This window comes from Oncorhynchus keta, unplaced genomic scaffold (genome assembly GCF_023373465.1).
Source record: "Oncorhynchus keta strain PuntledgeMale-10-30-2019 unplaced genomic scaffold, Oket_V2 Un_contig_3013_pilon_pilon, whole genome shotgun sequence".
In the NCBI taxonomy this organism is placed as follows: domain Eukaryota; kingdom Metazoa; phylum Chordata; class Actinopteri; order Salmoniformes; family Salmonidae; genus Oncorhynchus; species Oncorhynchus keta.
In genome coordinates, this window is record NW_026286912.1 from 7,346 (window position 1) to 32,500 (window position 25,155).

General features: G+C 47.2%; 2 protein-coding genes across 5 annotated transcripts in view; one reads left to right on the plus strand and one right to left on the minus strand.

The window, feature by feature from the left end:
- Window positions 1–4,634: 4,634 nt before the first annotated feature.
- Window positions 4,635–11,284, minus strand: LOC118383434 (E3 ubiquitin/ISG15 ligase TRIM25-like). Of its 2 annotated transcripts, XM_052507600.1 has the most exons (6): window positions 10,653–11,278; window positions 9,493–9,588; window positions 7,847–8,080; window positions 5,837–5,996; window positions 5,652–5,711; window positions 4,635–5,424 (listed from the first exon to the last, which is right to left on the minus strand). In XM_052507600.1, the coding sequence occupies exons 1-6, from the start codon at window positions 11,247–11,249 to the stop codon at window positions 4,898–4,900; spliced, it is 1,674 nt and encodes a 557-aa protein (XP_052363560.1). In that variant the 5' UTR covers window positions 11,250–11,278; the 3' UTR covers window positions 4,635–4,897. The 2 variants fall into 2 exon arrangements, with proteins under 2 accessions (XP_052363560.1, XP_052363561.1); XM_052507601.1 differs by lacking the exons at window positions 4,635–5,424; window positions 5,652–5,711; window positions 5,837–5,996 and adding an exon at window positions 7,165–7,196 and having other exon boundaries at window positions 10,653–11,284.
- Window positions 11,285–15,124: 3,840 nt separating this feature from the next.
- LOC127923595 (E3 ubiquitin/ISG15 ligase TRIM25-like) overlaps window positions 15,125–25,155 on the plus strand; it is a 43,577-nt gene continuing 33,546 nt past the window's right edge. For all 3 annotated transcript variants that reach the window (XR_008114786.1, XR_008114787.1, XM_052507602.1), the window contains exons 1-3: window positions 15,125–15,727; window positions 16,162–16,257; window positions 22,634–22,867. Coding sequence is in view for 1 of the 3 variants with exons in the window: in XM_052507602.1 (XP_052363562.1) it covers window positions 15,146–15,727; window positions 16,162–16,257; window positions 22,634–22,867 (912 nt within the window). In the remaining 2 variants the exon portion in view is untranslated. The remainder of the gene's footprint in view (window positions 15,728–16,161; window positions 16,258–22,633; window positions 22,868–25,155) is intronic.

Sequence of the window (25,155 nt, forward strand, 5' to 3'; positions counted from 1 at the left end):
TTACACACCTCTTACGCTTTCCTAAACCACCTGAAAATTCAGCCTTTTTCTGATATACTTCCTCGTCACAGAAAAAAGCAGTAACCACAGGGTTTTACCTGTCTGAGCAGTCCTTTACTGATTCACTTCCTCAACACAGCCAAGCAGTAACCACAGGGTTTTACCTGTCTGATCAGTCCTTTACTGATTCACTTCCTCAACACAGCCAAGCAGTAACCACAGGATTTTACCTGTCTGAGCAGTCCTTTACTGATTCACTTCCTCAACACAGCCAAGCAGTAACCACAGGGATTTACCTGTCTGAGCAGTCCTTTACTGATTCACTTCCTCAACACAGCCAAGCAGTAACCACAGGGTTTTACCTGTCTGAGCAGTCCTTTACTGATTCACTTCCTCAACACAGCCAAGCAGTAACCACAGGGTTTTACCTGTCTGAGTTGTAACCACAGGTCTTTTATTTTATTCTATTCCACCATGCAGATGGACAGTTGCCACTTCAAACTGGATGGAACAGAACAGTCAACAGGACAGATGAATGAGATGGAATAAATGCCCCAGATGAATTGAATGACCCACCTGACTCAGACTGATTCTATAAGATGAATGGGTTGAGGTTGACAGAGTTTGGGGACAACTCCCTGAAAGGTTTCAACATCAAATCCCTCAGTCTCAGTCCACTCCTTTTATACAGTTTCATGCTTATAGAAGTGTCATCGTCCCTCCACTTTATGCTAATAACCGGATCCCCTCGGCTTTACTCCACCATTGTTTCCAAATCTAAGTTCTTTCCTCTAGGCGGGGTGCCCCTCCCCTCTAGTTCCTTTATGCTAATAACCAGATCCCCTCGGCTTTACTCCTCCATTGTCTCCAAATCTAAGTTCTTTCTTCTAGGCGGGGTGCCCCTCCCCTCTAGTTCCTTTATGCTAATAACCGGATCCCCTCGGCTTTACTCCACCATTGTTTCCAAATCTAAGTTCTTTCTTCTAGGCGGGGTGCCCCTCCCCTCTAGTTCCTTTATGCTAATAACCGGATCCCCTCGGCTTTACTCCACCATTGTTTCCAAATCTAAGTTCTTTCTTCTAGGCGGGGTTCCCCTCCCCTCTAGTTCCTTTATGCTAATAACCGGATCCCCTCGGCTTTACTCCACCATTGTTTCCAAATCTAAGTTCTTTCTTCTAGGCGGGGTGCCCCTCCCCTCTAGTTCCTTTATGCTAATAACCGGATCCCCTCGGCTTTACTCCACCATTGTTTCCAAATCTAAGTTCTTTCTTCTAGGCGGGGTGCCCCTCCCCTCTAGTTCCTTTATGCTAATAACCGGATCCCCTCGGCTTTACTCCACCATTGTTTCCAAATCTAAGTTCTTTCTTCTAGGCGGGGTGCCCCTCCCCTCTAGTTCCTTTATGCTAATAACCGGATCCCCTCGGCTTTACTCCACCATTGTTTCCAAATCTAAGTTCTTTCTTCTAGGCGGGGTGCCCCTCCCCTCTAGTTCCTTTATGCTAATAACCGGATCCCCTCGGCTTTACTCCACCATTGTCTCCAAATCTAAGTTCTTTCCTCTAGGCGGGGTTCCCCTCCCCTCTAGTTCCTTTATGCTAATAACCAGATCCCCTCGGCTTTACTCCACCATTGTCTCCAAATCTAAGTTCTTTCCTCTAGGCGGGGTGCCCCTCCCCTCTAGTTCCTTTATGCTAATAACCGGATCCCCTCGGCTTTACTCCACCATTGTCTCCAAATCTAAGTTCTTTCCTCTAGGCGGGGTGCCCCTCCCCTCTAGTTCCTTTATGCTAATAACCAGATCCCCTCGGCTTTACTCCACCATTGTTTCCAAATCTAAGTTCTTTCCTCTAGGCGGGGTGCCCCTCCCCTCTAGTTCCTTTATGCTAATAACCGGATCCCCTCGGCTTTACTCCACCATTGTCTCCAAATCTAAGTTCTTTCCTCTAGGCGGGGTTCCCCTCCCCTCTAGTTCCTTTATGCTAATAACCAGATCCCCTCGGCTTTACTCCTCCATTGTTTCCAAATCTAAGTTCTTTCCTCTAGGCGGGGTTCCCCTCCCCTCTAGTTCCTTTATGCTAATAACCAGATCCCCTCGGCTTTACTCCACCATTGTTTCCAAATCTAAGTTCTTTCCTCTAGGCGGGGTGCCCCTCCCCTCTAGTTCCTTGGATCAATTATATTGGTGGAGCACCTATACATTATTTCCAGGAAATAATAAGTACAGATTACTATAGGAAATTATAAGATTGCTACATGCCCTTATCAGACTATAATATTACAATGGGCCATTATAGAATTAGTACAGAATTATAGTTCATTATAGAATTATACCAATAAGTACAGATCACTATAGTTCATTATAGAATTATACCATTAAGTACAGACGACTATAGTTCACTATATAATTATACCAATAAGTAAACTCAATCCCAGAATTACACATAGTGTCTTTGCTTATTCCCTATTTAGTGATATTCAGCCTTTTAACAGGAAACACATTCTCTTATCAGAAAACACCCTCACTATCAATTGCTGCAAAGAAACCACTGCTAAAGGACACCAAGAAGAAGAAGAGACTTGCTTGGGCCAAAAAACACAAGCAATGGACATTACACCAGTGGAAATCTGTCCTTTCGTCTGATGAGTCCAGATTTAAGACTTTTGGTTCCAACCGCCGTGTCTTTGTGAGAAGCAGAGTAGGTGAACAGATGATCTCTGCATGTGTATTTTCCACGGTGAAGCATGGAGGAGGAGATGTGATGGTGCTTTGCTGGTAACACTGTCAGTGATTTATTTAGAATTCAAGGCACACTTAACCAGCATAGCAACCACAGCATTCTGCAGTGATACGACATCCCATCTGGTTTGTGCTTAGTGGGACTATCATTTGTTTTTCAGCAGGACAATGACCCAACACACCTCCAGGCTGTGTAAGGGCTATTTGACCAAGAAGGAGAGTGATGGAGGGCTGCATCAGATGACCGGACCTCCACTTGATTTGTTGAACACGTTGTTGGTTACTACATGATTCAATGTGTGTTATTTCATAGTTTTGATGTTTTCACTATTATTCTACAATGTAGAAAATAGTAAAAATAAAGAAAAACCCTTGAATGAGTAGGTGTGTCCTAACTTTTGACTGGTACTGTATGTTAAGGGGATGGTTCACCCCAATAGAAAGGTTCATACCTCTCAATACCATCTTATTAGATGGATCCATTTCCCCCCATTAGTTTGGGATTCAGACCTGCAGCCATCTTGATTTCAGACCACTTTGGAGAAGTGTTCCACAGGCAGTAAATCTAATGTAGAATAAATGGAACCTGGATCCATTTCATTCTATTAACATGGTTTATGTGTTATTTTAGTTCAGTTAGTCCCTCCGTGTTTCAGTTGATTTTCTTCAGTTTGGTGCCTCGTGGATATTATTCAGGTCTCCGTGGAAACATCAATGTAAATTCGCCTTTGATTTTTACTCCTCACTTTCCCTTTCAGGTCCATAGGATTTTACTGCCCCCTGGTGGAGACTGGAGCACACTGCAGTCCCTTTCAGGTCCATAGGGTTTTACTGCCCCTTGCTGGAGACTGGAGCACACTGCAGTCCCTTTCAGGTCCATAGGGTTTTACTGCCCCCTGCTGGAGACTGGATCACACTGCAGTCCCTTTCAGGTCCATAGGGTTTTACTGCCCCCTGCTGGAGACTGGAGCACACTGCATTTACTTCCAGGTCCATAGGGTTTTACTGTACCCCTGCTGGAGACTGGAGACCACTGCAGTCCCTTCCAGGTCCATAGTAAAGACCATTATGGACTATCAATACAAAGTGACCATTTAGAATGAGGCCCAGTTCAATGAGAGGAAGTCTTAACAGAACTGGGGGATGACAGACAGGAAGTGGGTGGAGATCTAATATATTTTTGTGCCAAACACTAAAGCATGATATTGTAATAAATCTACACCCTATTCCCTACGTAGAACACTACTTTAAACCTGGTCAGAAGCACCGTAGTGCACTACGTAGGGAATAGGGAACCATTTGGAACAGAGACAGTAATTCCCCTGAACATCTTCCTCTTCCTCATCTGGTTTCTTGAACAGCCCTTCACTCCTCCCCTCTTCCTCCCCTCCTCCCTTTTCATTCTATTCTATCAGCCACACCACTAGCTCACCTCCACACAATACATTTACAAGTTAAAGACACACCTTGGAATAAATAACAAAGGAAAACTATTACTAGATGAAGTTGAGTGTTTTTTATTATTTCCCATCACCATAAATCATATTTAATCACTGAACAGTAGCAGACCTAACTTCATCTGTTCCTGACTCTGGATAGTGGATTAAAAAGACCATCAATCTCCAATGCTATTAAAGTACTATTCTGAACATTACTGATATACTGAGTGGCAAGTCAAGATATCTGCTGGTTTTATTGTTTGGTCAACAGCACCACCTGCTGGACAGGTTTAATGTTGCTGGACTGAGCAGTATGGGAGGATGAAAGATGACACATTTAGGGCCGGTTTCCTGGACATCTACATTGAACATACAGTTTAGTCTAGGACTAGGATTAATCTGTGTCTGGGAAACCAGACCATACAGTTTAGTAGAAAGTAAGTGATACCAGCTTGTAGTGGGCTGACTAGTCCTGAATTGTCCTTTAGTTCCTGGACCATTTTCCATGCAGCTCCAGGTGACAGAGAACACATCAATTAGGACCGAGCCAACAAGCTGATCAATGATACTGAGGAGAATTACATAGAGACAGAGAACCAACTGAGAAAACATATCAATGGTTCTGAATGACAACCAATATACATCAACATCAGACATCATGATTCATGGAAATGTACAAGATTAAAACATTGTATTGAATTTGAATTAATAACAAATCAGTTTACAGTTTAACCAGCTCAGCAGTATCAGACAAACATTGAAAATATCCCATCCCAAACCCAGGATAGAGGGGCTGAGTGAATGTGGTCTGGACTCTGTGGAGGAGGGTCATTGTGTCAGAGACACTGTAGAAGGACAGAGTACCTGCCTTGTGATCCAGGTACACTCCTACTCTGGAGGACTGAGGGCCTGATACTTTAGTCACAACATTATTGTGTCTGAAACAATAACCATCACTATAGTAATGTAAACTCCAGGACTTGTTCTTGTATCCAAATACACCATCTGTCCCTGTTCTGCTGATGTCTTTATATGAGACTGCTGTATCAACATCACCAGTCCACTCCACCTCCCAGTAACAGCGTCCAGACAGACCCTCTCTACACAGAACCTGACTGTAGTAGGTGAATCTGTCTGGATGGACAGGATATGGTTGGACTTGGTCTGTATAGGTCACCTTTCTGTTCCCTTTAGACAGAGAGAGGTGTGTGTATGCTGTGTTTGGGTCCAGTGTGAGCTGACAGGAATCTGGGAGAAGAGCAGAGACCAATGAGGGGAGTCAGAACAATAAGTTAAGTCAGATACTGTATCTACCCTGTCTTTGATTAGAGCACAGCAGAGATCAAATCAGAGAAATATGAGGAGTCAGATACCTAGTCTTTGATTAGATCTACTATTGCTATATATTTCTAGAGGGATTGTTAGGAGTGTCAGTAAAAAGAGACTGTTAGTTACTTCACAATAAAGAGACTCACATTGTAACAACTGTTCTCTGGTCTTGGGCTCTGGAGGCAGTACAACACCCACTATATTCACTACAGACACACAAACACATTGACAGAGAGAGGGAATGTTATCATCAGACCATATTCCACATGTATATGACTAGTAGGGAACTTTCATTGGTCTAAAGTTGATGTTCTTATTGTTTTCAACACACCTGTAGTGGAGATCTTGGTCCATTCTCCTTTAAGGAAGTCTTCTAGTTTCTCTCTCAGTTCAGACACAGTCTTACTCACATCTCCAAAGTACTGAAGAGGACGGACAACGATGCTGGGTAAGTCTGAAGATACATTGATACTGGAGAGAGACTGATACCTCTGGAGAGAGAGAGAGAGACTGATAACTCTGGAGAGAGAGAGAGAGAGAGAGAGAGAGAGAGAGAGAGAGAGAGAGAGAGAGAGAGAGTTGGTTGCCCTCTAGGTTACAGAGAGCTGGTAGTCCCATCCACCAAACTACCAGGTGTGAAACAGGGAAGGGACTCAGGGGGTATGCTAATTTGGTATAGAGCAGACCTAACTCACTCCATTAAATTAATCAAAACAGGAACATTCTACATTTGGCTAGAAATTCAAAAGGAAATTATCCTAACAGAGAAAAATCTCCTGTGTGCTACCTATATCCCCCCACTAGAATCCCCTATATCCCCCCACTAGAATCCCCTATATCCCCCCACTAGAATCCCCTATATCCCCCCACTAGAATCCCCTATATCCCCCCACTAGAATCCCCATACTTTAATGAAGACAGCTTCTCCATCCTGGAGGGGGAAATCAATCATTTCCAGGCCCAGGGACATGTACTAGTCTGTGGCGACCTAAATGCCAGAACCGGACACAGGGGGACAAACACCTGCCTGGAGGTGACAGCATTCCCTCCCACATATGCACCCCTAGGCACAACTATGACAACATAACCAACAAAAACGGGTCACAACTCCTGCAGCTCTGTCGCACGCTGGGTATGTACATAGTTAATGGTAGGCTTCGAGGGGACTCCTATGGTAGGTACACCTATAGCTCATCTCTTGGCAGTAGTACTGTAGACTACTTTATCACTGACCTCAACCCAGAGTCTCTCAGAGCGTTCACAGTCAGTCCACTAACACCCCTATCAGACCACAGCAAAATCACAGTCTACTTAAACAGAGCAATACTCAATCAGGCATCAAAGCCAAAGGAACTGAGTAACATTAAGAAATGCTATAGATGGAAGGAATGCAGTTTGGAAACCTACCAAAAAACAATTAGGCAACAACAAATTCAATCCCTTTTAGACAATTTCCTGGGTAAAACGTTCAACTGTAATAGTGAAGGTGTAAACTTGGCAGTAGAAAATCTCAACAGTATATTTGACCTCTCAGCTTCTCTATCAAATCTAAAAATCTCAAATAGAAAACCGAAGAAAATTAAAAATAATGACAAATGGTTTGATGAAGAATGCAAAAATCTAAGAAAGAAATTGAGAAACCTGTCCAACCACAAACATAGAGACCCTGAAAACCTGAGTCTACGCCTTCACTATGGTGGGAGAGAGAGGGACGGACAGAGAGAGAGAGGGACGGACGGACAGAGAGAGAGGGACGGACAGAGAGAGAGAGGGACGGAGGGATAGAGAGAGAGGGACGGACAGAGAGAGAGAGAGAGAGAGACGGACAGAGAGAGAGAGAGACGGAGAGAGAGAGAGAGACGGACAGAGAGAGAGGGACGGACAGAGAGAGAGAGGGACGGACAGAGGGAGAGAGGGACGGACGGACAGAGAGAGGGACGGACAGAGGGAGAGAGGGACGGACGGACAGAGAGAGAGAGAGAGGGACGCACAGAGAGAGAGAGGGACAGACAGAGAGAGAGAGAAGGACAGACAGAGAGAGAGAGAAGGACAGACAGAGAGAGAGAGAGGGACAGACAGAGAGAGAGAGAGGGACAGACAGAGAGAGAGAGGGACGGACAGAGAGAGAGAGGGACGGACAGAGAGAGAGAGAGAGAGAGAGGGACGGACAGAGAGAGAGAGAAGGACAGACAGAGAGAGAGAGAGAGAGAGAGAGAGAGAGAGGGACAGACAGAGGGAGAGAGGGACGGACAGAGAGACAGACAGGACAACATAATGATTGAGATTAATAGTTTCACATGAAGTTAATTTCATATCACATGTAACAAGACAGTTTAGTTACCTGGAGGAAATGGATGTGATCCTCTGTGTGTGAGAGCTGCTCCAGCTCAGTGCTTCTCTTCCTCAGCTCAGCTATCTCCTGCTTCAGTTGCTCCAGGAGTCCTTCAGCTTGACTCACTTGAGCCTTCTCTTGGGCTCTGATCAGCTCCTTCACCTCAGAGCTCCTTCTCTCAATGGAGCGGATCAGCTCAGTAAAGATCTGATCACTGTCCTCCACTGCTGACTGTGCAGAGCGCTGGAGAGAGAGAGAGAGAGAGAGAGAGAGAGAGAGAGAGAGAGAGAGAGAGAGAGAGAGAGAGAGAGAGAGAGAGAGAGAGAGAGAGAGAGAGAGACAGTAGGTTCAGTAGCCTCTCTGCACCTCATTGAGTCAGAACTCTGCTCTCCAGGTCCACCAGGCCTTGTCCCCCCTCCTGGACAGACAGGTACAGAACACCTCTTGGTCCTGCTCTACTCTCCTCCCTCCTGGACAGACAGGTACAGAACACCTCTTGGTCCTGCTCTACTCTCCTCCTTCCTGGACAGACAGGTACAGAACACCTCTTGGTCCTGCTCTACTCTCCTCCCTCCTGGACAGACAGGTACAGAACACCTCTTGGCCCTGCTCTACTCTCCTCCTTCCTGGACAGACAGGTACAGAACACCTCTTGGTATATCATATATATATATATATCACATCATCATTCAGAACTGTGACTCGTTTCAGGAACGTCTTTGGGACATCCAGCCTGTTTGACAAAGATATTTTGACTGATATATTGAATTGTTTAGGGAAGCTTTTGCTTTGGCTTTAATACATTCTGAAAATACTTGAAAACCAAAAGAGAAAAGAATAGTAGCCCTCCTCAGGAACAACAAAACCCTCACAGACCAACTTCTTCTATGATATAATGGAGGTCCTCAAACCAACGTTAAAGGAGCATGGCGCCACCTACTGTGCTGGAGTGTGTTCAATCACAGTTTACACCTCTAAATCCTCCTACCTAACTCAGTACTTCTGAGAAAATAAAAGAGTCCTACTAACTTCTAATAGACCCTCCCCCATCCCCCAAATCACTTCCAAGTGTAATGTTTACTGTTCATTTCTGATTGTTTATTTCACTTTTGTTAATTGTCTATTTCTAAATCAAATAGATAAAATAGTCCTACTAACTTCAATGCACTTCAAATAAACTTCTCTGGTTCTGAACTCTTCTCCACACCTTCTACCTCACTGAACTCTCCCTCATTCATTTCCATTTCACCTCCAGGACTCTGTTTGCACTTGAATTATAACATTTGAAATGTCTCTATTCTTTTGAAAATAAATGTTGTTTAATGTTTACTGTTCATTCATGATTGTTTATTATCTACTTCATTTGCTTTGGCAAAGTAAAGATATGTTTCCATGCCAATAAACACCTTTGAATTTAATTGAGAGAGAGACAGCTCCATTTTAATGTATAGGGGACATGAGTCAGTCATGGTTACTCATGGTTATGTGATGAAGCAGCCCAGTCGGTTACATGAACCAGTCTATTCTCTGAAAGAGGTCCAGACAGCCTGTTCCCAACAGTGGGTCAGTGGGATTGGATAGGGGCCCCTCTCTCTCTCTCTCTGACTGGAGGAGAGAAGTGAAATGGTGTGTCTCCTCTGGTCAACAATACTCACCTTGAGAGACTCCACAGCCTGTTGGAGCTCCTTCAGCTTCTTCTCTCTCTCCTGGAATCTCTGCTGGACCTTCTGCTGACTCATCCCCAGCTGCCTCTGTGGAGAATCACTCTTCAATGAGCTATCAAGCTTTATTAGTCCAGTAGATCAATAGTATAGTAATGTGACATAGGACCCATAGAGAGGAAGGTCTACAATCCTGAGGAAGTCCCTTTACAATATTATATTATGTTGCTATTGTAGTGGAAAATCGGTTCAAATATGACACAATGAAGAACTTTGAATTCAATTGTAGACTTTTAATACAAGAGTATAACAAGCCGGAGAGCCCCGCGGAGAGAGAGAGCCCCTTTTCCAGAGCCCTGGCTCCAGTATTTATCCACATATTGCATATGAGCCCATCCCACATGTAAATTACGTTACATTCCAATCCGTGCATCCTGCTTGTTCAGCTCAATAAAGCCCATACCTGCTTATAATAACGCCCATATCTGCTTTCCGTCAGATTATAATGATGACAAGACCCTTGCTTTGTTCCTGCACTTAACTAAATGCATTCTTTTGTTTGTGTGTATCTAAGATCAGCAGACTATGTGTCTCCTCAGTTTCTAGCGTGTCCAGCTATACTAAAAATACTATACATTCCTCTATTTTACAGCCCTATGCTTTGGCTCTGCACTTAGCTCAAAAATATGCGAACTATGTCTATTGGTCATCAGTTAGTCATTTGACGGACCCCCTCCTTTGTATATCCCTCCGGCCTTGGTTTTTCCAGCTATCCTGGCAGCTATGTCACCTTCCCTTCATGTAGTCTGTTTTTAGTGTTCAGCTATTCTATACATCTTATGCATCTATGTGTTATATTTGCAACCACACTATGTGAATGATTATAGTTTTTATGGTAGGCCTACATGTATCAAGGGGTTGAGACTGAACTTTGGACTCATAAAAGGCCATTCAGAATGATAATAGTGTTTGACTTTAGAAAATGGTGATACATTTGTAACAAACTCAATATACTCAAGGTTTGTGTTCATATTTGTGGATCCATTTCATATTGTATATAATATAATGATCTCATATTCAAACAGTCTTAGTTCCTACTGTATCTTAAATTCTTTGTTTATCAGACAGCCACCAACAAGTTGTTCTGGTCTTACCTGTTTCTCAGTCCTCTCTGCTGCAGCTGACACTGTATCATGTCCTTTATGTTCATCCATTGTACACTGATAACAGATACACTGCTGATCGGTACGACAGTAAACCTCCAGCAGTTTGTCATGATGAGAGCAGATCTTCTCCTGTAGTTGTGTCGTGGCTTTGATCAGCTTGTGCTTCTTCAAAGCAGGAGATTCATAGTGAGGTTGGAGGTGAGTCTCACAGTAAGAGGCCAGACACACCAGACAGGACATGAGGGCTTTCTGCTTTCTGGTCCCAGTGCAGAAATCACACACCACATCTCCAGGTCCAGCATAGCACAGAGCAGGAGGGGGAGCAGCCTGGAGTCCTGTCTTCCTCAGTTTCTCCACCAGCTCAGCCAACATGTTATTTTTCCTCAGATTAGGCCTTGGAGTGAAGGTCTCTCTGCACTGAGGACAGCTATAGACCCCTTTCAGAACATCCTGATCCCAGCAGCCCTCAATACAGCTCCTACAGTAACTGTGTCCACAGGGAATAGCCACCGGTTCCTTCAGTAGATCCAGACAGACAGAACAACAGAACTGGTCCTGGTCCAGTTGAACTCCCTGTTGAGCCATTTGGATGGTTGTTCACTCTCACACAAACAGACGATACAGAGACTCAGATCAGTTTTGTTTCCACAGAAGTTAGTTTTGGGGAGGTGTGGACTTTCTGGTTCTGCCAGATAGGTGAGTTTAGAGGGAGGGAGTGAAGGAGGGGTTAGAGGGAGGGAGAGATAAAGAAATGCATGCAACGTCGAGAAGGAGACAAAGATTTTAGTTCCTGGGTTAAATTATAGTTACTGATGACATTTTATTTAATCCATTTTAGAAAAAGACTAATGTAACCAAAGGTGTCCAAAGGTGTCTGAATAACTTCTGAATGCCCTGTAATGCCATCTACAGTGCCTTGCGAAAGTATTCACCCCCCTTGGCATTTTTCCTATTTTGTTGCCTTACAACCTGGAAGGTGAACCTCCGTCCCAGTCTCAAATCTCTAGAAGACTGAAACAGGTTCCCCTCAAGAATTTCCCTGTATTTAGCACCATCCATCATTCCTTCAATTCAGTTTCCAGTCCCTCCTAATAAAAAACATGGTGTTCTTGGGGTGTTGGGTTGGGTTTGTGCCAGACATAGCGCTTTCCTTGATGGCCAGATTGATCATGATGACCAGAGTACATTCTTCCATATGTTTGGGGAGTCTCCCACATGCCTTTTGGCAAACACCAAACGTGTTTGCTTATTTTATTTTTAAGCAATGACATTTTTCTGGCCACTCTTCCATAAAGCCCAGCTCTGTGAAAAGTACGGCTTAAAAGTGGTCCTATGGACAGATACTCCAATCTCTGCTGTGGAGCTTTGCAGCTCCTTCAGGGTTATCTTTGGTCTCTTTGGAGACATGCCAGAGAACAGAAACTAGCACAGAAACTTCTGAATAGTTCCTGAATAGTTTCTGAATACTTCCTGAATAGTTTCTGAATAATCTGTAGTGTGTCTTCCACTGTTCTGTTCTCACCACAACATGCTCTTCCACATTCTCACACACATTCCTCACTGCTGCAGACCTTAGCCTGAGTCCCAGTCTATTTGTGTCATCATGCCAACTCCTTGTCACTCATGGTGATGCCAAATGATTGGCCTGAAAATGACAGCAAAAGAGTTGGCAAGGACACAAATCTATGACCAGGCAACAGACACCTAGGATCATTTCTGTCGTCAACTCATACTGCACCCCAAACACACACACTAACCCACTACCTGTATGTCTCCTCTGTCTAGGATCAGTAACCCACACTAACCCACTACCTGTAGGTCTCCTCTGTCAATCTGTTTTCTACTCAGGGAATGATGCATAGTTATTAGCTAGTAAGTTTCTACTGAAACAAACTGCCTTTGTGTAACTCAGGAATGCGGCCAAGTGCTGTTTGGATGTGACCACTGTAAGTGACATGTCCTGTTTTTTGGTATCTGCAAAGGACCCAGCTGGGTCAACTGATCCAGATTTGATAATCTGATAATAAAGTTGCTGTTTGAATAAGCTAGTCTCTCTCCCTATTGGTTAGAGTCTCCATGACAGGCCTCCCGAGTGGTCGGTGTCCTAAGGCACTGTATCTTACTGCTGAGCCACTAGAGATCCTGGTTTGAGTCCAAACTCTGTTGACCCGGTAGACCCATGGGGCGGTCCAGATTTTGCCCAGCGTTGTCCGGGTTTGGGGTGGGTTTGGCCGGCAGGGATGTCCTTGTGCCAATGCGCACGAGCGACTCCTGTGGCGGGCTGGGCGCAGTGCACGCTGACACGGTCTCCGGGTGTACAGTGCACGCTGACACGGTCGCCGGGTGTACAGTGCACGCTGACACGGTCGCTGGGTGTACAGTGCACGCTGACACGGTCGCTGGGTGTACAGTGCACGCTGACACGGTCTCCGGGTGTACAGTGCACGCTGACACGGTCGCTAGGTGTACAGTGCACGCTGACACGGTCTCCGGGTATACAGTGCACGCTGACACGGTCGCCGGGTGTACAGTGCACGCTGACATGGTCGCCGGGTGTACAGTGCACGCTGACATGGTCGCTGGGTGTACAGTGCACGCTGACACGGTCTCCGGGTGTACAGTGCACGCTGACACGGTCTCTGGGTGTACAGTGCACGCTGACACGGTCGCTGGGTGTACAGTGCACGCTGACACGGTCTCCGGGTGTACAGTGCACGCTGACATGGTCTCCGGGTGTACAGTGCACGCTGACACGGTCGCCGGGTGTACAGTGCACGCTGACATGGTCGCTGGGTGTACAGTGCACGCTGACACGGTCGCTGGGTGTACAGTGCACGCTGACACGGTCTCCGGGTGTACAGTGCACGCTGACACGGTCTCCGGGTATACAGTGCACGCTGACACGGTCTCCGGGTGTACAGTGCACGCTGACACGGTCGCCGGGTGTACAGTGCACGCTGACACGGTCGCTGGGTGTACAGTGCACGCTGACACGGTCGCTGGGTGTACAGTGCACGCTGACACGGTCTCCGGGTGTACAGTGCACGCTGACACGGTCGCTAGGTGTACAGTGCACGCTGACACGGTCTCCGGGTGTACAGTGCACGCTGACACGGTCGCCGGGTGTACAGTGCACGCTGACATGGTCGCCGGGTGTACAGTGCACGCTGACATGGTCGCCGGGTGTACAGTGCACGCTGACATGGTCGCCAGTGTTTCCTCCGACACATTGGTGCTTCCGGGTTCAGAGGGCATTGTGTCAAGAAGCAGTGCAGCTTGGTTGGGTTGCGTTTCGGGAGGACGCAAGGCTCTCGACCTTTGCCTCTCGAGTCCTTATGGATGGTTCAGTGATGGGACGAGATTGTAACTACCAATTGGAAACTAGGAAAAAGGGGTAAAAAATACAACTATTTCGGATTTTAAATAAAAAATACAAAATACATTGGAGTGCAGTTCAGCCCAGTGTAATTCAAACAACAAAATACTCAGAAGTAATTCAAATATATATTTCAAATACATATAACATAAATACTGACCAGCTCTGTCTACCCCCCAACACACTGTCATACTTCCTTATCAAAGAAACCACAACCCCTCTACATACAGAGAAGCCAGTCCAGTAGGAAGCCACTCCCCCTCTACATTACATTTACATTACATTTAAGTCATTTAGCAGACGCTCTTATCCAGAGCGACTTACAAATTGGTGCATTCACCTTATGACATCCAGTGGAACAGCCACTTTACAATAGTGCATCTAAATCTTTTAAGGGGGGGGGGTGAGAAGGATTACTTATCCTATCCTAGGTATTCCTTAAAGAGGTGGGGTTTCAGGTGTCTCCGGAAGGTGGTGATTGACTCCGCTGTCCTGGCGTCGTGAGGGAGTTTGTTCCACCATTGGGGGGCCAGAGCAGCGAACAGTTTTGACTGGGCTGAGCGGGAACTGTACTTCCTCAGTGGTAGGGAGGCGAGCAGGCCAGAGGTGGATGAACGCAGTGCCCTTGTTTGGGTGTAGGGCCTGATCAGAGCCTGGAGGTACTGAGGTGCCGTTCCCCTCACAGCTCCGTAGGCAAGCACCATGGTCTTGTAGCGGATGCGAGCTTCAACTGGAAGCCAGTGGAGAGAGCGGAGGAGCGGGGTGACGTGAGAGACGTCATACAGGGAACACAGTCCAGAAGGAAGCCACTCCCCCTCTACATACAGAGAACCCAGTCCAGTAGGAAGCCACTCCCCCTCTACATACAGAGAACACAGTCCAGTAGGAAGCCACTCCCCCTCTACATACAGAGAACCCAGTCCAGTAGGAAGCCACTCCCCCTCTACATACAGAGAACCCAGTCCAGTAGGAAGCCACTCCCCCTCTACATACAGAGAACCCAGTCCAGTAGGAAGCCACTCCCCCTCCTCTGGTGTAGAGTTCCATGAAACAGAAAGTCATCTTTCACACTGCCATTGCTTAAACTACGGGAGAGAGCAACAAAATGGCAGAGAATCAGGAACTGTTCTGTTGCTCCATCTGTCTGGATCTACTGAAGGATCCGGTGACAACTGCCTGTGGGCACAGTTACTGTATGGGCTGTATTAAAGAAAGCTGGGATCAGGATGATCTGAAAGGTGTCTACAGCTGTCCACAGTGCAGACAGACCTTTATCCCAAGGCCTGTTCTGAACAGGAGCACTGTGCTGACTGAAGTGGTGGAGAAACTGAAGAAGACAGGACTCCAGGCTGCTCCCCCTCCTGCTCTGTGCTATGCTGGACCTGGAGATGTGGTGTGTGATGTCTGCACTGGGACCAGAAAGCAGAAAGCCCTCATGTCCTGTCTGGTGTGTCTGGCCTCTTACTGTGAGACTCACCTCCAACCTCACTATGAATCTCCTGCTTTCAAGAAGCACAAGCTGGTCAAAGCCACCGCACAACTACAGGAGAAGATCTGCTCTCATCATGACAAACTGCTGGAGGTTTACTGTCGTACCGATCAGCAGTGTATCTGTCTGCTGTGTGTGATGGATGGACATAAAGGCCATGATACAGTGTCAGCTGCAGCAGAGAGGACTGAGAAACAGGTAAGACCAGAACAACTTGTTGGTGACTGTCTGATAAACAAAGAATTTAAGATACAGTAGGAACTAAGACTGTTTCAATATGAGATCATTATATTATATACAATATGAAATGGATCCACACATATGAACACAAATCTTGAGTATATAGATATGTTGACCCAGATTCTCCAAATGTATCACCATTTTCTAAAGTCAAACACTATTATCATTCTGAATGGCCTTTATTGAGTCCAAAGTTCAGTCTCAACCCCTTGATACATGTAGGCCTACCATAAAAACTATAATCATTCACATAGCAACATAATATCATGTTGTAAAGGGACTTCCTCAGGATTGTAGACCTTCCTCTCTATGGGTCCTATGTCACATTACTATACTATTGATCTACTGGACTAATAAAGCTTGATAGCTCATTGAAGAGTGATTCTCCACAGAGGCAGCTGGGGATGAGTCAGCAGAAGGTCCAGCAGAGATTCCAGGAGAGAGAGAAGGAGCTGAAGGAACTCCAACAGGCTGTGAAGTCTCTCAAGGTGAGTATTGTTGACCAGAGGAGACACACCATTTCACTTCTCTCCTCCAGTCAGAGAGAGAGAGAGAGGGGCCCCTATCCAATCCCACTGACTCCACTGTTGGGAACAGGCTGTCTGGACCCCTTTCAGAGAATAGACTGGTTCATGTAACCAACTGGGCTGCCTCATCACATAACCATGAGTAACCATGACTGACTCATGTCCCCTATACATTAAAATGGAACTGTCTCTCTCTCAATTGAATTAAATTCATAGGGCTTTATTGGCATGGAAATATATGTTTACATTGCCAAAGCAAGTGAAATAGACAATAAACAAAAGTGAAATAAACAATCAGAAATTAACAGTAAACATTACACTTGGAAGTGATTTGGGGGGTGGGGGAGGGTCTATTAGAAGTTAGTAGGACTCTTTTATTTTCTCAGAAGTACTGAGTTAGATAGGAGGATTTAGAGGTGTAAACCATGATTGAACAAATATATAAAAAATATTATAGAATTTAACGTCTCTTTTCTGGATTTTGATAATTAGTGGGTATCGGCCTAATTCTGCTCTGTTCTGCCTCTCTCTCTGTCTGTCTGTCTGTCTGTCTCTCTCTCTCTCTCTCTCTCTCTCGGTGCATGCTGGGTGTTTTTGGAGTTTGAGTGTTTGGTGTGGAAAGCTCTATCCTAACTAACTTTCTTGATTCTATTCTTTTCTTTACATGTTATTTTCTATGGTGGAGGGTTAATGCAATATTTGTTTTTAGCGGTATCCAAAGTTTCTTTTTTCAAAGTTAGGGTGGAAGAGGACAGAGTAACGTTCCTGGGGGTTGCAAGGTATAGTGTGCGCAATGGCTTCTCAGCCTAGTGCGCAAGAGACGCTGTCGATTCAGCATGGTTTCAGGTGTGTTCCTGAGAACGGAGTTAAGGTGGAGGAGGTTCTGCTCGCGGTCGGTGAACAGGTAGGAGCTGAGTTTATACATTCTGCTTCTAGAATGAACTGTTGTTGTGTTCATGAAAAGAGCTAATTTGGTCGGTAGGCTAATTGCTAGCGGAATATTTGTAAGGGATGTGTTGGTGTCAATTTCACCTCTCTCTACCCCTTCAACAAGAGTTGTAGTGGCAAATTTGCCTCCGTTTATTACGGATGATCAAATTAGGAAAGAGCTGAGTCGTTTTGGTAAGTTTGCTAGCGGTTTCCGTGTACTGTCAGCAGGTTTTCAGGCAGATGCCGTTAAGCACGTTGTTTCATTCAGGAGGCAAGTGTTTATGTTTCTGAACAATAATGAGCAACAGCTAAATGTGCATTTTAAAGTGAGGCATGGGGAAGGGCTCTATGCAGGTTTTGCCAGCACAGATAGTCTACGGTGTTTTGAATGTGGGGATTTGGGGCACAAGAGCTTTGCGTGCCCACATAAAGGCCATAGACAAGGGGAGGGTACGAGCGCAAGGCTGGAAATCGAGGTGAAAATGCAGGGGGTAAGGAGATGCAGACAGCAGAGGCTGGGCCTAGTCAGTCTAGAGATGGTGGTGTAGATGAGGCTGGGTCTAGTCAGTCTAGAGATGGTGGGGTAGCTGAGGCTGGGCCTAGACATGCTATGGAGGGTGGTATAGCTGAGGCTGGCCCTAGTCATGCTATGGAGGGTGTTGTAGCTGAGGCTGGCCCTAGTCATGCTATGGAGGGTGGTGCAGATGATACTGCGTCTAGTCAGGTTTTTTCTAGTGGATGAGGAGAGTATAGTGGGGAAGTGTAAGAGATTAGGGGAGGAGGAGGAGGGTGTCAAGAGGAAAAAGAAAAGGGTGTGGACAAAGGCACCATGGAAATGTTGCCTGTTGCTGTGGGTGAGGCCCTAACCAGAGAGAAAGGGCAGGTGGTCAGGGTGGGAGATAGAGAAGAGGAGGAAAGTGAGTCTGAGGAAGAGGATGAGGAGGTATTTTTTCAGACTCCTCTTCAATTGGCCCGGAGCTGACAGCCAGTCAACCAGAGGGGTCTAAGTACACGTTGAGAGAACTGACAAGGTTCCTGAATGAGACTAAGGGGAAAAAAGTTAATCTTGAGGCTTTTTTCCTGATCCTAGAAAGTTTGTAAGATCAGTACAACATGCTATGAGAAATGAGGGGCATGGTGTCCTCTCACCCAAGAAACGGTTTAGGTTGAGGAAGTGGGTCACAACAGTGCGTAAAGGTTTACCTTCAGACACTGTTTAAATGTTTAATTTCTTACTGACACTGGGGCTTTTTGAGCTTTGCTATTGGTCTGTTTCTCTGCTGGCTTTTCTCCCACTTCTTATGGAGACTCTTCGGGTAGGCTCGCTCAATATAAATGGCGCCAGAGATGCGGGAAAGAGGAGTGTGTTGAGTGAATATGTAAAACATAAACAAGTACAGGTGTTGTTTCTGCAGGAGACGCATAGTGATGTGGTGAATGAAGTTGATTGGGGGCTCTGGTGGAAAGGGGCAAGTGTGTTGAGCCATGGGACAAATCTTAGTGCAGGGGTGGCAGTCCTTTTTGCACGGGTCTGGCTGTAAAAATTTGCTCCTCAAAGGAGGTGTGTAGGGGTAGGTTGCTTGTTGTTAAAGCAGAAATTAACAACATGTGTTTTGTCTTTATAAATGTGTATGCGCCTAACACAGGGAGAGAAAGAGGGGTTCTATTTGGGAGTCTTAGACAGGAACTCTCACAAGTAGCGCCTGAGGAGACGCTGGTGTTCGGAGGTGACTGGAACTGTACAATGGATTTTACAAAAGACAGAAATGGGGAAGAGCCTCATTCAGTGTCAGTGGGAGTGTTAAGGGACATCTTTAATCAGTTTGACCTAGTGGATGTTTGGAGAACTAAACATCCAAACACAAGACAGTATACGTGGGTGAAGGTTTTTGGGGCTAGGGTGAGTGCAGCTCGACTTGATCGTTTTTACATGTCCAGGAATCAGAGCAATAGGCTTCTGAGTGCTACCATTCTCCCAGTGGGGTTTTCGGATCACCACATAACCATGGCTCGGCTGTCTATTTCACCAGGGCCCCGGCAGGCATCTTATTGGAAGTTCAATGTAAAGCTCTTACAAGATGCCACTTTTTGCTCAGGTTTCCAGACTTTTTGGGAAAGATGGGGGCAGCGAAGAGAGGAGTATGAGTCTCTGAGTCAGTGGTGGGATGTGGGGAAAGTGCAAATTCGGCTTTTCTGTCAACAGTACACAGCTCTCTCATCCTCAGAGGCTAGGAGAGTGTTGGGGGAACTAGAGTGGTGTATTAGTGAGATGGAGGTAGAGATGGTGGGGCAAGGCAATGTAGGCCTCCAGGCTAACTTAGCCGAATTACGTAGGGACCTGGGCAGTTTTTTCCAGGTTAAAGCAAAGGGAGCACTTGTAAGAGCTAGGTTCTCCATGCTCAAGGAGATGGATGCTCCCAGCTCCTTCTTCTTTGGTTTGGAAAGACAGAGCAGTGAAGCCAAGGGTTTGCATTGTCTACGGCTGTCTGATGGGCGGGTGACCTCTGTGGTGGGGGAGATGCGGGAGCGGACTGTGAAGTTTTATACTGAATTGTATAGGGCAGAAATGTGTGATCCTATGTGTGCTCAGGTCTTGTTCGCAGGACTCCCTAAGCTCTCTCGGGCACAGAGGGATGAAATGGACATTCCTCTGTTGTCACATGAACTGGCAGAGGCAGTAACCCAGATGTCCCCCGGTCGTGCACCCGGGGTTGATGGACTTCCAGTGGAATTTTACAAAAATTCTGGGGAACAATTGGACAGGATTTCTTTTGCGTGTTGCGAGAATGCGTAGGGGTAGGAGAGTTGCCGATGAGCTGCCGTCGGGCGGCTCTGACTCTCCTGCCCAAAAAAGGGACTTGTGTGAACTTAAGAACTGGAGGCCTGTGGCGTTACTCTGTGCGGACTACAAGATTTTTGCCAAGGTCCTCTCTAACAGACTGAAGTCCCATCTGGACTCTATAATACACAAGGACCAGACATATTGTGTACCGGGACGCTCAATCACGGACAACTTGTTCTTGATTAGGGACATGTTGGACTTGTCGAGAGGTTCTAATGTGAACTTTGGACTGGTCTCTTTAGATCAAGAGAAGGCTTTTGATAGAGTGGATCATGAGTATCTGTTTAATGCGATGTCTGTGTTTGGGTTTGGGAAGAGTTTTGTGACCTGTGTGAAGCTGTTGTATGCTGGGGCGTCATGTATGGTTAAGGTGGGAGGGGGCTCAGTAGGCCAGTCTGGGTGAGACGGGGCATTAGACAAGGATGCCCTCTATCTGGGCAGCTGTACACACTAGCCATTGAGCCTTTTTAGGACTGCTACGCAGGAGACTGCGGGGAGTGTGCTGGACAGGCATGGATGTGGTGACAGGAATTGCAGTCTCAGCATATGCAGATGATGTTTCTGTGATGGTCAGGGATGGGCAAGATATGCAGGAACTAGAGACCAGTCTGAAGGTGTATGAGGGAGCTTCATCAGCTAAGGTAAACTGGGGAAAGAGCAAAGCTCTGTTATGTGGGGCATGGGGGGATAGGGCTCCTCCTCTGCTTCCAGGGGGTTTGCAGTGGGGTTGTGAAGGGCTTAAAGTGTTGGGGGTGTACCTGGGCTCAGAGAGGTGGGTCAGCAAGAACTGGGAGGGGCTGACACAGGCAGTGGTGTCAAGACTGGCCAGGTGGAGGTGGCTCCTGTCCCAAGTGTCATATAGAGGGAGGGTGCTGATAATCAACAACCTGGTGGCATCTTCCTTGTGGCATAAACTGGCTGTCCTCAACCCCCCGCCGGTCTGCTTGCAGACCTGCAACGCAAGCTGGTGGACTTTTTTTTGGTCGGGACATCACTGGCTGAAGGCAGCAGTTTTGTACATGACCGTCCACGAAGGAGGACAGGGCCTGGTGGAACTGGAGAGCAGGATGGCTGCTTTCAGACTAAAGGCGGTGCAGAGACTGCTGTACCACACTGATGTTGGCTGGAGGGAACCAGCATGCGCTGCTGAGGAGAGCTGGCGGATTAGGGTTGGACCGGCAGCTGTTCCTCATGAAGCTGGAGAGGCTGAGTACAGCAGGTCTCTCAGAGTTTTACTCTGCGGTGCTGAGGGCCTGGCAGCTGCTAAGGCCCACACGAGAAGGGGTGTGGAGCCTGGGCAGTGGGTGTGGGAGGAGCCCATCTTCCACAACCCAGCCATCCCTTTGAGATCGGTTCAGTCGGCCACCCTGCAGAGGCAACTGATGGCAGGGGGTTTACAAAGGCTGGGTGACCTGAGACTGCTGGGAGAGGAGGGGTGGAAAACCCCGGAGGTCTTGGCGCAACAAACAGGAATAACGTCTCTTAGGCTGCTGGAGAGATTCCTGGAGGAGGTCCAGGAGGCACTGTCTGAGCCGGTAAGGGGGTGTTTGAGAGGCCAAAGGGAGAGGGGCCACCAATGTTCCCGCCACTGCAGGTGACGGCAGAGACTGGAGACTGGCAAGGGGGTCTGGAGGACTTGTTAGATTTTAACACTCCGAGCCTGGGGGAGTTTGAGGGGTGGGAGGTAAAGCCCTCTACAACCTCTGCGTTAAGGTGAGGAGCATTAGAAGCCTAACAGGAGTGAAGGCACATCAGTGGCAGGGGGTATGTGGGGCGGAGAGTATGGTGGGTTTTAGATGGAGGGCGCTCTACAAACCCCCCCAGGGGACCTCCAGTGGAGGGTTCTTCATGGAGCCCTGGCCACTAACAGCTGGTTGGCACGGGTTGATCCGGGAATTGGGCAGGGGTGTCCTTTCTGTCAAATGAAAGAAACTGTAATTCATGTGTTTTCTGTGTGCACCAGGTTAATGCCATTAATGTCTCTGTTGGAATGTCTGTGTGACAGGTTGGGGGTGGTTTTTGCTGTTGGGATGTTTATAATGGGATACAGGTATTCGAGTAAGGAGAAAGAAAAATGTGTTTTGTTGAATTTTCTGTTTGCTCAGGCAAAGTTAGCTATTTGGCTAACAAGGAGGAACAGGGTCAAGGTGGGGGATAACAGACCCTTTACTACTGTTTCATGGGATGGTCTCTGCGCGCCTTAGGGTTGAGTTTGAGTTCTATAAAATGATAAAATGTGTGGAGATGTTTGAGGAGATATGGTGTGTTGGGGGGGCTGTCTGTATTGCTGGGGAAGATGTTTTGGATATACGGTTGTAGGAGATGGTTTCTGTGTATTTTTATTTATTTTTTATTTATTTTAGGAGTGGGGGGGTGAGTTTTAAATTAATTAAGAATGTTTCAATAAAGCAAGACCAAAAGTCAAAGTCTCTCTCTCCTCTCTCCTCTCTCCTCTCTCCTCTCTCCTCTCTCCTCTCTCCTCTCTCCTCTCTCCTCTCTCCTCTCTTCTCTCTTCTCTCCTCTCTCCTCTCTTCTCTCTTCTCTCTTCTCTCTCTCTCTCTCCAGTGCTCTGCACAGTCAGCAGTGGAGGACAGTGATCAGATCTTTACTGAGCTGATCCGCTCCATTGAGAGAAGGAGCTCTGAGGTGAAGGAGCTGATCAGAGCCCAAGAGAAGGCTCAAGTGAGTCAAGCTGAAGGACTCCTGGAGCAACTGAAGCAGGAGATAGCTGAGCTGAGGAAGAGAAGCACTGAGCTGGAGCAGCTCTCACACACAGAGGATCACATCCATTTCCTCCAGGTAACTAAACTGTCTTGTTACATGTGATATGAAATTAACTTAATGGGAAACTATTCATCTCAATCACTATGTTGTCCTGTCCGTCCCTCTCTGTCCGTCCTTCTGTCTGTCTCTCTCTCTCTGTCTCTTTCTCTGTCCGTCCCCCTCTCTCTCTCTCTCTCTCTGTGCGTCTCTCTCTCTCTCTCTCTCTCTCTCTCTCTCTCTCTCTCTCTCTCTGTCCCTCCCCTCTCTCTCTGTCTGTCCCTCCCCTCTCTCTCTCTCTCTGTCCCTCCCTATCTCTCCCTCTGTCCCTCCGTCTCTCTCTCTCTCTCTGTCCGTGCCTCTCTCCCTCTCTATCTGTCCCTCTCTCTCTCTGTCTGTCTCTCTCTCTGTCTGTCTCTCTCTTTCTCTGTCTGTCCCTCTCTCTCTCTCTCTGTCTGTCCCTCTCTCTCTCTCTCTCTCTCTGTGCGTCTCTCTCTCTCTCTCTCTCTGTCCGACTCTCCCTCTCTCTCTCTCTGTCTGTCCCTCCCTCTCTCTCTCTCTCTCTCTCTGTCCCTCCCTCTCTCTCCCTCTGTCCCTCCGTGTCTCTCTCTCTCTGTCCGTGCCTCTCTCCCTCTCTATCCGTCCCTCTCTCTCTCTGTCTGTCTGTCTCTCTCTCTGTCTGTCTCTCTCTGTCTCTCTCTCTCTCTGTCTGTCCCTCTCTCTCTCTCTCTGTCTGTCCCTCTCTCTCTCTCTCTCTCTGTCTGTCCCTCTCTCTCTCTCTCTCTCTGTCTGTCTCTCTCTCTCTCTCTCTCTGTCCGTCTCTCTCTCTCTCTCTCTGTCCGTCTCTCTCTCTCTCTCTCTGTCCGTCCTCTCTCTCTCTCTCTGTCCGTCCCTCTCTCTCTCTCTCTGTCCGTCTCTCTCTTTCTCTGTCCGTCTCTCTCTCTCTATCCGTCCCTCTCTCTCTCCCTGTCCGTCCCTCTCTCTCTCTCTGTCCGTCCCTCTCTCTCTCTCTCTGTCCGTCCCTCTCTCTCTCTCTCTGTCCGTCCCTCTCTCTCTCTCTCTGTCCGTCCTTCTCTCTCTCTCTCTGTCTGTCCCCTCTCTCTCTCTGTCTGTCCGTCCCCCTCTCTCTCTCTTTCTGCCTGTCCCTCTCTCTCTCTGTCCGTCTCTCTCTCTCTTTCTGCCTGTCCCTCTGTCTGTCCGTCTGTCTGTCTGTCTGTCTGTCTGTCTGTCTGTCTGTCCCTTTGTCTGTCCCTTTGTCTGTCCCTTTGTCTGTCCCTTTGTCTGTCCCTTTGTCTGTCCCTTTGTCTGTCTGTCCCTCTCTTTGTCCCTCTCTTTGTCTGTCTGTCCCTCTCTTTGTCCCTCTCTTTGTCTGTCTGTCTGTCTGTCTGTCTGTCTGTCTGTCTGTCTGTCCCTCTCTTTGTCTGTCTGTCTCTGTCTGTCTGTCCCTCTCTTTGTCTGTCTGTCTGTCCCTCTCTTTGTCTTTCTCTGTCTGTCCCTCTCTCTCTTTCTCTGTCTGTCCCTCTCTCTCTTTCTCTGTCTGTCCCTCTCTCTCTTTCTCTGTCTGTCCCTCTCTCTCTCTTTCTCTGTCTGTCTGTCCCTCTCTCTCTCTCTGTCTGTCTGTCCCTCTCTCTGTCTGTCTGTCCCTCTCTCTGTCTGTCTGTCCCTCTCTCTGTCTGTCTGTCCCTCTCTCTGTCTGTCTGTCCCTCTCTCTGTCTGTCTGTCCCTCTCTCTCTCTGTCTGTCCCTCTCTCTATCTGTCTGTCTGTCCCTCTCTTTCTCTGTCTGTCTGTCCCTCTCTCTCTCTGTCTGTCTGTCCCTCTCTTTGTCTGTCTGTCTGTCCTCTTTCTCTGTCTGTCTGTCCCTCTTTCTCTGTCTGTCTGTCTCTCTTTCTCTGTCTGTCTGTCCCTGTCTCTCTTTCTCTGTCTGTCTGTCCCTGTCTCTCTTTCTCTGTCTGTCTGTCCCTGTCTCTCTTTCTCTGTCTGTCTGTCCTCTCTTTGTCTGTCTGTCCCCTCTTTCTCTGTCTGTCTGTCCCTGTCTCTCTTTCTCTGTCTGTCTGTCCCTGTCTCTCTTCTGTCTCTGTCTGTCTGTCTGTCTGTCTCTCTTCTCTCTGTCTGTCTGTCTGTCTGTCTGTCTTTCTCTGTCTGTCTGTCCCTCTCTTCTCTCTCTCTGTCTGTCCCTGTCTCTCTGTTCTCTGTCTGTCTGTCTCTCTGTCTGTCCCTCTCTGTCTGTCTGTCCCTCTCTTTGTCTGTCTGTCTGTCCCCTCTCTCTCTGTCTGTCTGTCCCTCTCTCTCTGTCTGTCCCCTCTCTCTCTCTGTCTGTCCCTCTCTC